This window comes from Euprymna scolopes, chromosome 30, assembly GCF_053919585.1.
Source record: "Euprymna scolopes isolate OS-2025 chromosome 30, ASM5391958v1, whole genome shotgun sequence".
Lineage (NCBI taxonomy): Eukaryota > Metazoa > Mollusca > Cephalopoda > Sepiida > Sepiolidae > Euprymna > Euprymna scolopes.
The window spans coordinates 99,425,392-99,440,642 of NC_136511.1; the positions used below are offsets into that span (position 1 = coordinate 99,425,392).

At 31.8% G+C, this 15,251-nt stretch overlaps 1 protein-coding gene across 1 annotated transcript in view; it reads left to right on the top strand.

Annotated features, from left to right (window-relative positions):
* LOC145254904 (proteasome subunit beta type-5-like) overlaps positions 1–14,628 on the top strand; it is a 33,269-nt gene extending 18,641 nt beyond the window's left edge. Inside the window, exons 4-7 of the mRNA XM_080113845.1 lie at positions 399–498; positions 9,255–9,284; positions 11,811–12,015; positions 14,438–14,628. Coding sequence (XP_079969971.1) covers positions 399–498; positions 9,255–9,284; positions 11,811–12,015; positions 14,438–14,538 — 436 coding nt within the window. The 3' untranslated portion in view covers positions 14,539–14,628. The remainder of the gene's footprint in view (positions 1–398; positions 499–9,254; positions 9,285–11,810; positions 12,016–14,437) is intronic.
* Positions 14,629–15,251: the final 623 nt, after the last annotated feature.

The following is a 15,251-nucleotide window of genomic DNA, read 5'->3' on the forward strand; positions in this document are numbered from 1 at the left end:
TGCAGATTTTGTTTTAGTTTTGTTTTTTAATATAGAAGGAATTCTGAATAAGAACAAGCAATTATAAATTTTATAGAACTTATTAATCCAAAATAATATTTGAATAAGGCAAAAACATTTTAAAGAAAAAAAAATGCAATTTTATGCGTTAATGTTTTAAATTACAATAGAATATCCATATAAATTAGCATTTGATGAGGTACATGAATTTCTTTGGCGGTCACATTCAACACGTCTTCTATAGTTTGCTTGCACCTGGTCTAGTTCATCTTATTATTGAGACGAATTACAAATGCAGAATACATTAGACTTGGAGAAATCTTTTTTTTCTTTTTTATTGTATGTGACATGAATAATACTCTCAATAATGTTCCCTATTTTTCTTTTCTTGTTTAAAGGATTTATGAATTGAGAAATAAAGAGCGTATTTCTGTAGCGGCTGCTTCCAAATTATTAGCCAACATTCTCTACAATTACAAAGGCATGGGACTCTCACTGGTTTGTACCTTTTCATTTTTTTCTCCAATGGAAAAATTTATGTTGAACTTTTAATAATGTCTCTAAACACAAAGTTTTTTGAAATTACATTTTTAAATTTGTGTTGATCTTTTTTAATAGAATAATAATAAAAAGATGTAAAATTTATTTTTAAACTAGCTGTGTTGCTGACATCACATGCTGACATGTGATGTTGCTGACATCACATGCAACGATATAAGAACTATCTACTATTCTGTCTCTTTTGTCCTCCTCCCTTCAAAGTTAAATTAAACATAACTCGTAACTCTACGATTGGCCCCAGAAAGAATTGTCAACAAAGTGCTTGGACCCCTAATGAAAAAAGAAGAGGAGGAAGACGGAAAATGGACTCTTAGCAAACAATCGAGAGGTTTGTAATCAGAAGAAGCTGGCGGGATATTGTGGCTTTGGGTTCAGATTAAAAGCGATGGTATATTTTGACTGCCTTATACCACGGCCACCGAGATATAGAAGGCCTGTTAACTGAAAATGCCTGCAGGCAATGTAGGTAAGATTTGTTGAATTGTTACTGTTGATACTATAAGATGGCATTTTTAAAAAGAGCATTAAAACATGTTACAAAAAAAAAAAAAGTAACCCAATTCGATTAATAATGAAACTGAACTTTACTCAATATAAATATTATCTATGTAAAATTACTTAATTTTAAAGCAATATACAATCTAATACTGATAAAATTGAATTATGAATTTAGAGAACAAACAATTAAAGAAACATAAAACAAACAATTCTTGGCCTTCGGGACAAGATCACAGTGTAGTAGTATCTGTTCTGATGCTACAATCCACCTTTTCTGTCCTCTGCCGATGGATGAGAAATCCTTCATGACTGAGACAATTTTTATTTTTGTTCCTATCCAGAGTGCCCCTTATTGGAAAGCTGGATTTTCTCCACAAGATTATATGTTGAAATATTTAAATAACTATTACTTTTATTAGAGAAATTACATTTAAAGTTTTGGTTTTCTGTTCTTCTATGTTAATTTTTTTCCATGTTTTTCATCAAAATGTGTAGCGTATTTTTATCAGTTACATGGTTAGGAATCCTATACTCTGCTATAGTTTTCATTTTCATATCAGTGCAGAATACATGAATACAAAAATGAAGTTCACATAAAGTAGTTATGACAATCATACCATAATGTAAACAAATGTAAAGAAAAATAAACAATGAAAAAAAAAACAAATAAATGTTCAATTTTGTCCCCGGCATCATGGAAAGTATTGTTATGGTTGTTTCCTTAAAGAATACCTAAAAATCAATTATTTCATAAATATTTTGAACGGTCAAACCGTAAATTTCTAGAAGTAAAAAGACATATAGCGGTGAGAACATATATATACATAAAGAGAGAGAGAGAGAGAGAAATATAATGAGAGAGAGAGGGGGAGAAAGAGAGACCGCCGTATGCTACTACTAAATTTTCATTTGTGTATGTACTTATACATTTGCTTAATGATATAGAGGGAGACAGAAACAGAGAGAGAGAGAGCGGATGATGGTTTCGCAGTATATTTTTACTCCTACTACATTAAACATTTGTTTTTCTTTTTTTTCTCTCTCTCCCTTGAGCGTTCTCTTTTTTCTCTCTCTGCCTGAGTTGGCAGACGATAATAATTATTTGAAGCCAAATTTTTCAGAAAAAAATGAGAGAGAGAGGAACAGCAGACAGAGAGAGGGGGAGAAAGAGAGACTGCCGTATGCTACTACTAAATTTTCATTTGTGTATGTGCTTATACATTTGTTTAATGATATAGAGGGAGACAGAGACAGAGCGAGAGAGAGAGAGAGCAAATGATGGTTTCACAATATATTTTTACTCCTACTACATTTAACGTTTTTCTTTTTTTTCTCTCTCTCTCTCCCTTGAGCGTTCTCTTTTTTTCTCTGCCTGCCTTCAGCGTTTTACATTAGCCTTCGTTTAATGTGTATTCTGCTAATCCAGGAACGAAACATGAAATATTTTTCTAAAAATATATGTTTACTCCTACAACATTAAATTTCATGAAAAAAAACCTCCCACTCTCTCCTCTAGGCGTTGTTTATATTTAAGAGAGAGACAGAGAGAGAATGATGGTTTCGCAATATATTTGTACTACTACTACTACAGTAAATTTCATGAAAAAAAAGTTTTAATAGGAGAAAGGTATATATTTACATGTGTGGTTAAATTATCTCCACCGGCACGGTTTTTGGCGGATCTAGGTGGACCCGTGTAAATTTCACGGTTTTTTGTTTCTTTTGTTTTTTTCTCTCTCTCCCTTGAGGGTTCCATTTTTTCTCTCTCTGCCAGGGTTGGCAGACAATAATAATTATTCGAAGCCAAATTTTTTCAGAAAAAAAAGCCAAAAAGGCCAAATCCAAAAGCGCAGGCACATTTTTTTTAAGTAAAAAAGGCCAACAGAAAGCCAAATTGAAAACTACAGAAAAATTGACTATATTGAAGTTGTTGACTTTCAAATATAAACATTTAGTAAATAACTGTGGAAACAGATTTTAAAATATTTTTAATTAACGAAGACTCTCTTTCTCTCTATCTATCTATCTATCTCTCGCTCTCTCTCTGCCTTGAGCGTTCCTTCAGAAAAGGGACAAATTTGGAAAAATAAAGCCAAACAGAAATTCTGATGGCCAAACTACTTTTAAAATGAAGCCAACCTGGCAACCCTGATCTCTGCCTTGAGCGTTCGTTTAATGTGTAATCCGCTATTCCAGAATAAAATCTTCTCAACCAATCAAATTTGCCGGAAAGTGTGACACACATAGATAGATATAGTTACAAGCGTATTAATATATAGATACTTATCCAAATAGAGAATTGTTTTTTCTCTTGAGGTGAAAAAAAACATGCATGTTTCACCACAGCCACAATCTAAGGCAACGAAAAATATTTTTTATAGCCACGTGATTGAACAAAGGAAAATTTAGGCACCTTTACATACATGTTGATCTGGTAATGACATCATGCTGTCATATTCACTGGCCAACTCTCTCGGTAGCCGTGCTTATACGTTACTATCAGGACAAAGGAATTCCTAAGTCCAAGTCATTAGAATTCTGAGGATTTCTACTATCTATATTCCAATTTTCATAAATTGTCCAGATGTTTTTCTTCCTGTACATAAACTATATCTTGTCTTTGTTCACAATGTGATGGCGTCATTTGCAACAACAAATTGAAGACAACAAGAAGAAATCTTTTGTTAGAAATCCTGAAGTAGCAAAAGGATGACATTCATTAAAATAAAACATATCATGGTTCATCTATATATAGAGACAGCCACTGTGTGTGTGTGTGTGTGTGTGTGTGTATTTATTATATAAAGGCCAATTGGCTGTGTGTATTTTTGTAAGTCCAAGTAAAAGGGTCCTGGATATGACCTTAAATTATATCCAGTGGTGAGGCCTCAGCTTGCAGGCTTTGGGGAATGTGGAGCCACCCTTTAATTGCCATTGCTCCCAGGTCCACTCTAACCTGGAGTGGTAGTACCTGTTAGGGTTCCAACTATAGGTTAAATAGAAACCAACTTGAAAACAACAAATATATTCTATTAAAAAAATTTTCTTCAAAATCTTTGGATTCGGCATTAAATAACCTGAAAAGGGTTGATATACTGTAAAACAAAAACAACCAACGAACCAACCAAAAGTCCAAAACTACAAAATTGTCAGAAAGTCAGTATGTTTTTGATCAGCATTGCTAAAATTTAGAAAAAATTATTCAATCTTTGACCCAAAACTGACATATATTTTGTCAAGATAATTAAATAAAGTCAAAGTATTCCTCATCAGTATCATTGCCTACCATGATGAGGGAACCTATTTCATATTTCACATTGAAATGTTTAATTAATTTTTTCTGATATATCCAGACATATAAATGCTACTTCTTTGTTGTCTGGTGACAAAGAGAGCTTATTTATTTCTAATTCATGCAGGGCCAAAATATTAAGAACTTTGTCATTCTTTTGGACTAGCGTGAAGTCTTTTTCCCAAAAGTTGATATTTTTTTTTAAAGGTCAACAGGTCAATGTTCTCTCAATACTTCTTGAAAACTCAGCAAAAATCTACCATCGCTCATCTGTTATTGAGAAAATATATTTTCAATTGAGAAACTTTGAAACTACATGTGAAAATAAACTGATACCCTTCATCTAAAAGTTCTTGCATATGCATAGCCTTCTCAAAGTTATAACTAAAGCTTTTTGGAAATTTGTGTCCAAAACTCAATCCAATCAGATAATCTTTTGTAGAAATCAATTTTTATCATTTAAAATGACTGCGTCATTCAAAAAAAAAATTAAATGTGAGCATTTTTCTTGACAAGCTGTATCAGGACGTCAAATTTAGATTTGATTGCTTTCATGTCATGAATGCAAAGGTTGAACATCCACATTTTGTGCATGTAAGACACAACAATCATTGCTATTATCAGAGTTTGCTGCAGATCAATACAAATAACATGCACATTCCTTCACTATCCTCTGTTCTTTTGCAGCTTTTCTCATGATTAAGTTTTTCATCTTATTCTTGCTTCCTCCTGTCATCAGTTGCCTCTTCTGCTGTCTTTATCATGATCACAAGTTGAACAGCTGTTTGTTTTTAGTGGCTGGAAACTGATATTTGTAGCACCTATTCAACACATGACGATACTAACTCTCAGCCTTGTCTTCATTTGGATGTTCTTGAGCCATCCAATCAATGTACATGATGTAAAGTTTGGCAACGTTAAATCTCGAGTCGAGGTATGATCTGTGTGGGGATTTTGCCCTGGTGTAATAGCTGGATACAGTTAACATACTTTTAATGTGTTTTGGAACATGTTGATTGTTAACAGTACCTCTGATCATGTGTGCTGATTGCGATTTATTGTATTTGTCTGCTTCTGGCATTCCACATGGAGACATTTTTTTTTTCAAACTTGTTGTCTACTCTATCAGGTTTGAAGCAATTAATAGACGGTAACCTTTTCTTGCATACCTGATCGCTGGTATGCTTGAGAACAATAGTATACTGGTAGTTTACTGTCCGGACTGGGCCTTAGCTTTATGATGTTGCTTCATTGAAACCTGATTAACTTTTGGATTTTGTATGTTGTACTATCCAGAATTCATTAAAGATCTTTTCTATAACTGGCCAATCCACTTTTTCAAGTACTTGTCACTGCAAGGTGATCCTATTGTATGTGCAGCAATTGTTTCACTAGAATGACGTTTAATATACTCCTGGATGAGGTTCCTCTTCATTTTTGCAATTGTTTTTTTTCCCCCATTTCTTCAGTCTTAGCATTAGTTTCCTGCTTCGTGATGATCCTAAGTGCTCATTAATACTTTCAGTGCCACTCATTTTTCAATAAACGTTGGAAAAACACTAAAAAAGTGATTAAAATCACAGCAAGTAACTTTCTGCAGCAATCGTAATGTGGTAAACACAATGATAAGACATTGGATGTCCGTGATTGGTGGAAAATCTTTGTCGTCTCATTGGCTGATGGGCGCTTGATGTTATACTTCAAGCCACTAGATCAACTAGCCTCACCTCCCTCATCCACACATGCTTGGGTATGGCATTTATTGGGTTGTGTCTTCAAATTGTGAGACTGGTCAGTGACAATACCTTTACAATTTTTGCGTATGTTTTGACCCAAATTTGACCATAACTACTCTAGTATGTGATAGAGAAGGCTTTGAGGAATAAAATAACATGAGTATGATTTTTGCTGTGGTGGCCTATACTTGTTTTCGGAATTCATAGCCTCCTTTGTTTTTCTTCTCAAAATATAATTATCCTCTAAATGCTTTGATGCAAAGAACTGAATTTTTTGTAGCGAATCAATAATTTTGATTAATAAATTTTATCCATTTTTCGATAAGATTTTTAAAATGAAAAGAAAATGTAGAAGCTTTTGCACTGTTTTCATCATTTGCAATGAAACAACCAAATGCTGCACATTTGTTATCCAATTTTTCTTATACAAAAATTATCACAAAAAACTTCAATAAAAGCAATTAATGTGTTAGCAAAAATATATATTATGGAATTTCAAGTACAAAAACATCACTTATATAATTGTAAATCATTCAAGTATGATCCCTGTTGATTGCTAATTATGTATTTTCTTTTTTAAAACAAAAGTATAAACATGCATTTTAATGTTGGAAACATGTTTAGAAATTAAAATTTTTATAAATTCTCTTGAAATGTATAATTTACTTGCAGTTCTGCCCAGCTTTGCTCAGGGCCTATGTACTGTTCATGACTTTATGTGCATATGTATTAAAAAGTGTTAATATGTATGGTAATGCCTTTCTATATAATAGGCTTCCTTAACTACCATAGAGAAAAGTTGGTAGAGCCTGCAGACATCAAATTTAAAAAAAAATTTGACCCCAATTTTGGCCCCTTAACAGTTATTGTTTTGGTCCCAAATTAAAATTTTTTACCCATGTCCAAGTACCTACATCTAAAATTTCAAATGTTTAGATCCAAAATTGGAGGAGTTTAGTAGAGTCTGCAATGGTCAACTCTGTAAACTTTGACCTCTTGCCAGCCAATTCTGACCCCTTAGCTTTTATTGTTTTGGGCTCAAATCAAATTATAAAGTTAGATCCATGTCCATGTAACCTATATCTAAAATTTTAAGTGTTTAGACCCAAAATTGGCGGAGGAGTTTGGTAGAGTTTTCAAAGGTCAAATCGTGTAACTTTGACCCCCTTAATAGCAAAATTTCTTGTTGAAACCTTATTAAAAACATTTTCCCAAATCTCAATACTCCTTATGTCAAATTTCGAGTCTGTAGACCGCAAATTGACAGTTATTTAGTAGGGAAATGTAGACAGACAGACAGACACGCAGACATTTTCACTTTTATAGATATATAGATAGATTTATTATAAATAAAAAAAACATAATTCTTAAATTTATTCCCCTATTAAATTTTTTAATTACCCAAAGGTCAATTTGTTGATTTCAATTAATTTGTTACGTGACATGGAGCCATGTGAACTGTGTAGCATCTTAAGTGAGGAGTTGTTCAGCAAGATATTTGTTTACATTATGTTTAAATTTCTAAACTTTAAAATTTCAAATGTTGATACACTTTGGAAGCAAAGAGGGAATTCCATAGGCTAGCAGTTTGAGGAAATAAACTAGTAAACAGCCCTCTGGTACCTAGGGACCTCCACAGTGAAATGATGGGATTTAGCTGATTGTCAGGTTGATCAGGTGTATTTACACTGAGGGTGCACGAGGGTGGTAAGGTCATCAGAGCACATTTCATTGAAGCACTTGTAAAAAAAAGCACAAGCATTCAGCATTAGATTGCTAGAACTGAAGCTTGTTAGATTAGTTTCTTTAGCCCAGATGAGACAACAATAATCTATGTATGGGTGAATGGTGGCTTTGTAGAAATATAAGATATTGTCAGCTATGTTTCCAGTGGTATTATGCCTTGTTTAGGTGGATAAGAGAGTGTGTGTGTGTATATATATATATATATATATATATATATATGTGTGTGTGTGTGAAAAAAACAGTACATCATTTGTCCAAAATTGATGGTGCAGTTTCCTCCTGGCCCTCTGCCATGTTTTCTTTAAGTTGGGTATTTATCACGGGATCTGTGGGATCCATAAAATTTCTGACTGTTGCATGACTGTAAATGCCATCACTTATGTCAGAGATGCTGGTATTGTATGTTTGGCAGCCGTCGCTAAAAATCCTTGTCCAAATAAAATCCACTATTTGATCATTAGCAACAGTTTCCCTTTTCCTATCTACTACTTCAGTTAACAAACAACCATTCTTTTTGTCAATAACTTCCAGCATCCAATGACCTGTTTGCCATTGTCCTCAGTGGTATTTTCAATAAAGAATTTACTTCCATCTACTTCTATTATAATAGTGCCACAAATAATCTTGTATAATCATTAACTACTGGTCTTGTTCAGAATTCCCTCATATTAAAGAAAAATCTGTATGATATACATATCTGTGATAAAACGAAAATATCATATTTCAAAAAATCGTATGAATTGACAAGTAGCTTTGTTTTTAAATAAGAAAATCAAATTTTATGAGCATTCAAAGAGTGATTCTTGTCTGTCATTTTGAAAAAAAAAAAAAATCTCAAAAAGAAAACAGGAATTACGTACTAGATTATGGTGTAATGCCTACGAATTACCTTCTCTCTTTGAGAAGGGCCTTATTGCTCATCGCCTGAGGTGCCTTACTGGGAATACCGACGGAGCTTCACAATCTTTTTATAGTCAGAGGGCTCTTCTGTTTCAATCTCACTTTTCAACCCTAGTGTCAGTTCTTGCGGTGGGAGAGAACTAAATACCCATACCATAATAATTAACTTTTCAAGAAACAAAAATGGGTAGTTTAAAATAAAAATGAAAGATACGTCTATTCGATGTACGCATTAATCATTAAAATACTTTAAGTGTAACAAACGGACTGCATGGACATATCTAAGAATTAAATTGATGAGGCTCTGAATTGATTTAACAAAAATAAACAAAACGATCCATAAGTGAGGGGAAGCAACTCTTTTCTTTACTGGTTACATTTCCATTATTGGGTTGCTTCCCCTGAATTTTTCTGCTTTAAAGAAATCAAAGCAACTATTTTCATTTGGAGTAGAAGTTGCAACCAAATGTTTTTTTTTTTTTCTTTCTTCTCTAAAAAAAAAATTTTTTTTTTTTTTCCAGGGAACAATGATTTGTGGATGGGATAAACGAGTGAGTAAACTTTATTTTTATCAAAATGTACTTTTACCCTCTCCAATCTTTTCTATTACCAAGTAGTACATAGTACTATATACAAGAGTCGTTCCAAAAGTAATGCGTCCACTTTTTTAATGAAAAAAAAAGTTGAAAAGCTACGAAGACAGAGTGGTCTCATCAAAATTAGTGACCTTTCATGCTCCAGAATTTATTTTTCTACATAATCACCACCATTCTAAATTCGCTTTTGCCAGCGATGACATGGTGGCTGTACATTGGCTTCCAGAGCATACTCTGTCATTTGCATCTCTCTTGCTACTCTGAAACGGATGAACCCATCTCATAACTTTGCAGACATCAACTGCATTGGCTTTGTAAACGTTCAACAGGCACCAGTGAATATTGATTAGGTCAATTTTTTCTGTATGGAGGAATTCAATGGTTCTGATGCACATCCATGACAGGGTTTCTTCTTAGAATCTTACACTGTCAATATCTGCAACAGAAAGATGAAACGTTTGTGTCATAAATGCAGAAGTTCAGTCATCATAACAATGCAATTTGCAATCCCTTCTGATCGATTCGGGCAGAATAAAAAGTAAGAGATGTTACTTATGGGACGTCCTTTATATTATTCGTCTTTTAATGGAAAAATGTTAGTTTAAAACAAATCGCCTTCAAAAAAAGTTATTAGGAATATATATATATACACTTTCACTTGTGTTTGTTCGTCTCCTACCATTCATGTCTGTATAAATAAATATTTTGTTTTTCCTATAACTTTATCTCAGAAGTCTGAATAAAATTTTTAGGTGAAATATTTATCTCACCTCATGTTTTAGGGTTGATTTTTGTCAAGTTTCATTAAAAACATAATTTTTGCTCATGTGATTATATGAACGTGATTTATTTAAATACACCTTTTTTATTCTTGTATATATTCTTTTGACCTCTTGCCTCAGTTAAATTATGTACAAGTCAATTGAATAAAGCCTTGATAAGGTTTTTCTTATTGTTTTACTTACACTACAATTTTATTTCATGTAGACGTCTTTAGTTAATTTTTTTTCAGTTTGACTCATACATTTTTCTTGAAGTTTCATTCTCTCAATCTGTTTCTCACTCTCACTCACACTCATAAATAAATTAAAAAAAAAACTTTATTGAAATGAGTTGTGAAACTGAACCAAATCTAGACCGCAGACATTAAACACAGTTTAGGTACAAAGAATGTGATATTTTTTTACACAGAATTTTGTAACAATAAATGTGGATTATTTGAACAGTTGAACTGCAGTTTTAGAGTTTAGCTATTCTTCACGTGTTTTAATATTTCAGAACAGTGAATTTTGAATAAAATAATGAATTTAAATTTACACAACCGATCAAGAAGATATCAAAACAATTCTGTAGAATGTATGAACCATGTAACTGAAGAAAAGTTTTTATCTTATTAACTAGCAAGGTTACATTGTGTTGCCCTGGGGAGTAATAAGTAATTTATATCGGTAATAATTAATTTTCTATTGTTGATACTATTGGACCCCCCCCCTATTACTCCAAGTGTTTCGAAGTGTAAAAAAGGAAAAACTATGAACAAAAAGAGAAAATAAGTTAATTAGCCGAAGAAAAGTATAAGATGTAAGGTTAGTAGAGAGTGGGAGTGGGGAAGGGGGTTCACCAAACACACAAATGCATTCGAAAATATGATGGTTAATCAAGGTGTGGCAGTAACTGGGACAAAAGACTGAAAATGAGATGGATATATTTAGAGTTAGTTTCCGCACAGTTTTAGGAGTGAATTTTGTTACAGTTTATGGACAGTTTTTAATATTCAACAGTTGATGAGATTTCAGTTTGTGAGAAACGCAGGTTATGGTTTGGTGCAGATAGGGAGATGAATTGATCAACTAACTGATGAACATGGCCTTGACAGGCTACTAAGATGGTCTCACATGTAGTCGCCCTGTCAAAATTGAAACAACTAATCGCAGTAAAACATTAATAAACAAATATACAAGTTCAATTTTACGTAATGAACAAATATGCAAGTAAAGTTTTACAAAAAAAAAAAAAAAAATTCTCTCCAGATGTAAGTTTTACAAAAACTAAAATCAACTAATCTGTTATATCTCTCCTGAATTTGTAAATCGAGAATCTGTTTTCATATATTAATTTATTGAGGGAATAATTTTTTTGTGCATTTATTAAGTGAAAGAAATTTTTCTTTTAATTTTTTTTTTATCAGTTATTAAGATTAAGCTTTCTTTCTTTACTTATAAAAATTAAATTTGCATAAATGATTATTCTTCCATTTCTTTATTATCAGTTATTATGTTTAAGCCTTTTCTTTGCTCATATAAATTAAATTTGCATGCATGGTTATTGAAATGGAAAACAAATTTCATTCAGACTATAAGTTTATATGCTGGCAAATACTACACACCTGTCTTTCTATATTTCATCTTTTGACTTTTTAGGTAATAGGTTATTTTGGAAATTGTTATTAGTATTTTTTAATTTGCTGTCTTATTTTTCTAGGGACCTGGTCTTTATTATGTTGACAGCAATGGTGAAAGAATGTCCAACGATGTAATTTCTGTAGGTTCTGGTTCAACTCATGCCTATGGTGTGTTGGACACTGGTTATCGTTACGATTTAACTGATGAGGAAGCTTATGATCTTGCAAAGAGATCGATTTATCATGCAACACATAGAGATGCATTCAGTGGTGGTGTTGTTAATTGTAAGTACTTTTTATTTTTAATTTGTTTGAAAAAAAAATCTTTTCTTTTTCTTCCCCCCCCCCAAATATGTAAAACAACTAGACATTTTTTTTACTCATTTACTAGTTAATCTTTAAACCAAAATAGCAAATATTTAATCACTATAGGAAAAATTGTAATAAATTACCTCAAAATACTCACGTGTCTACACATTTTGTAAAGTTTAGTGTTTTAACAATTACAAAACCAAATGGTGCAACACAACTGATTTTATCCTAAACGGTCTGTTCCTGAATTCCAACTCATTGATTAATTAACTAGCGTGAATGTCCGGTGTTGCCCGGGTGATTTTGAGGTGTATGTTGAAAAAAAAAAAAAAAAGTGGTAGTAGGCAGACAGGCTCGAACCCATACTGTGAAGGAGGAAAAGAACGTGAAAAAAAATGTGACGTCCATCACCAAACTAGAAGTGGCGAAGGTTTATATTAAAGCTAGTCAATCAAAGAGGAGATGACTTTTAAAAATACTGGCGTAAAAAAGCGACCCCCCCCCCTCCTTGTAGAAAAGTGCCCAATTGAGGGTGAAGGAATTAATGTTTTTAGCTAATTTTTCAATATTTATTGTCCGAAGGGTCGAGCTTCAAAATGATACTGATCTTGTGAAAATCCATCGCCTCTGTCAAAAGTTTTAGGCAGACATACATACAGACATACATTTAAACAGACAGGTGAGATTTATATAATAGACTAGCGCGGGTACCGGCGTTGCCCGGGTGTTTGGAGGTGTGGGGTGGGGGTGGATTAGATTAAAACAACCCTGTTAAAAAAAAACGTTGGCCGGTTGTTTGGAGGTGTAAAAGAAAAAAATAGTTTTAGTATAAAGGTAGGCTTGAACTCCGACCATTTGACGCGGAGGTGGAAAGGAAATGGAAAAAACACCCCTGCGGCCTAAACATCTTGACCACGGGAACAGATGAATTGACGTTTATAAATCGAAATTAGCAGGTGCGACAACGTCAAGTTGCGGAAGCCAGTTATGCGGCGATCAAACAACAAAAAAACTAACGTAAGGCAAACGAACGATGAAAAGAGAAAAACGAACATGTGAAAAAAGCCTGTTTTGATATTAAAATTTAAAAAATCGGTGGGTACCCGGGTGTTTTTGGGGTGTCACTAAGAATAAGCAAAGTGTAAAAAAAAAAAAAAAAAAAAAAAAAAAGGTAGAAAAACGAACGTTACGTGAAAAATTGCTTAAATAACACTGGTTCAATATTTACATTTAAAAAATCGGAAAAAAAAAAAAAAAACCATCTTACACCACGATTCGAACGCAAAACGTTTAGATGATGAACCAAGGCCTTAAACAACTGAGCTACCGCGACGTACATGAAATATCTTCGGTTTTTCAACTATTTAAAGTAAATCAGGTTACGACGTCATCTGACGCATGCGTAGAATCGGTCATTGTCACGAGAGGACCGTTTTTGTTGCAAAGGATGGAGCTTCGATGTGATCCCGAGTTTGTGATTTTTCGTTGCGTCTGTCGAAAGTTTTTAGCAGACATTCAAACATACACACACACATACATACATACATTTTCGCTTTTATATATATGGATAACCATCAACCTTCAATTTAAAATAGCATTTTCATATTTTCATTATAAATGTGCATGTTGAATGGACACATCAAAAGAATATTTTTGTTACAATTAATTGCTGTTTAATAAAAAAATGTGTAGTTTTATTTTTTTTTGATAAAAAATGTATATTTTTGTTTTTTAATTAAAAAGTGTACTTGTTTTTAATTAATAAAATACTTATTTTTAATTTTTTTATAAAAATATATACTTTTGTATTTTTAATAAAAAATATATACTTTTGTATTTTTAATAAAAAATATATACTTTTGTGTTTTTAATAAAAAATATATACTTTTGTGTTTTTAATAAAAAATATATACTTTTGTGTTTTTAATAAAAAATATATACTTTTTGTATTTTTAAATGAAATCAGTTGTGTTGCACCATTTGGTTTTATTATTGTTAAAACACCAAACTTGACAAAATGTGTAGACATGTGAGTGTTTGAGGTTGCATTACAATTTTTTCTAAAAAATAAAAACTTTATTTTTTATTAAAAACCAAAAGGTATATTTTTATTAGAAAAACCAAAGAGTATATATTTTTTATTTAAAAAACAAAATATATTTTATGTAAAAAAAAATCCAAAGTATATATATTTTATTAAATATAGTTTTTTTTTTAAAATAAAAATGTTTTTTGTTCTTTTAAATAAAAAAAAAAATATGCTTTTTAATTTAATACATTTTATTTTTTAAATTAAAAAATATATATGTACTTATAAATTATAACAATATATATATATATATATTGGTATTATAAATTACACAAATTAAATAATGTATTTTTCCTCTTTTTTCAGTGTATCACATGAAAGAAACTGGTTGGGTGAAAGTTTCCCAAACGGATGTGTTGGATCTTCATTACCAGTATCAAGATGAAAAATTGGCAAAATCTTCATAAACTTCTTTCATATGTTTAAAAGCTACTTTATCTTCATTTTAGTAATTGACTTTTCATTTCTTTTTTCTCAATAAAGAAATATAAAATTTGCTTGTGATTTATTCATTTGTTTCACATAATCACATAAACTGTTTTTGTTATAAAAAAAAAAGCCTATTAAACCCCAACTTGATATTTTGACTGCAAAATATCCATTTTCTCAAAGCAAAAGCCAGTATAAAACTGTTCCAAAGAGTCTACAAAAGGTTAATCAAAGTATACACTCTTCTTGGGATTATCAGAAAAGCATCTTTAACAACAGTTATTGTTTCTTTTTTGTATTTTTGTAACTATTAAACTTGCATTTTTTTTTTTTTTTTTTGTGTCAATTTTATTATTTAAAAAAATAAAAAAATAATACATAATCAGTAAACCAGCTCCTCCTTAGGGAAGAGAATGTTTTTAGATCTAATTTTTTTTTGTATCTGATACCGTCGCACATTGTCAGAATTTGTTTGGGACACAGCAAATTGTCTGGATGGAATCAGCCCAACTGTTCGAAGGTGAATGTTAAACCAATTACAAGTAGTAAGAACGCACCAATAATTAAAAATGTTAAATAATATTTGGATTCGCATCTTAAATGGTATTGTTCACATTAATGTTCTCATCTTAAATGGTATTCTTTATGTTTTAGCAGAGGTTACATTGGTTAAAACTTGTTCACACTAATG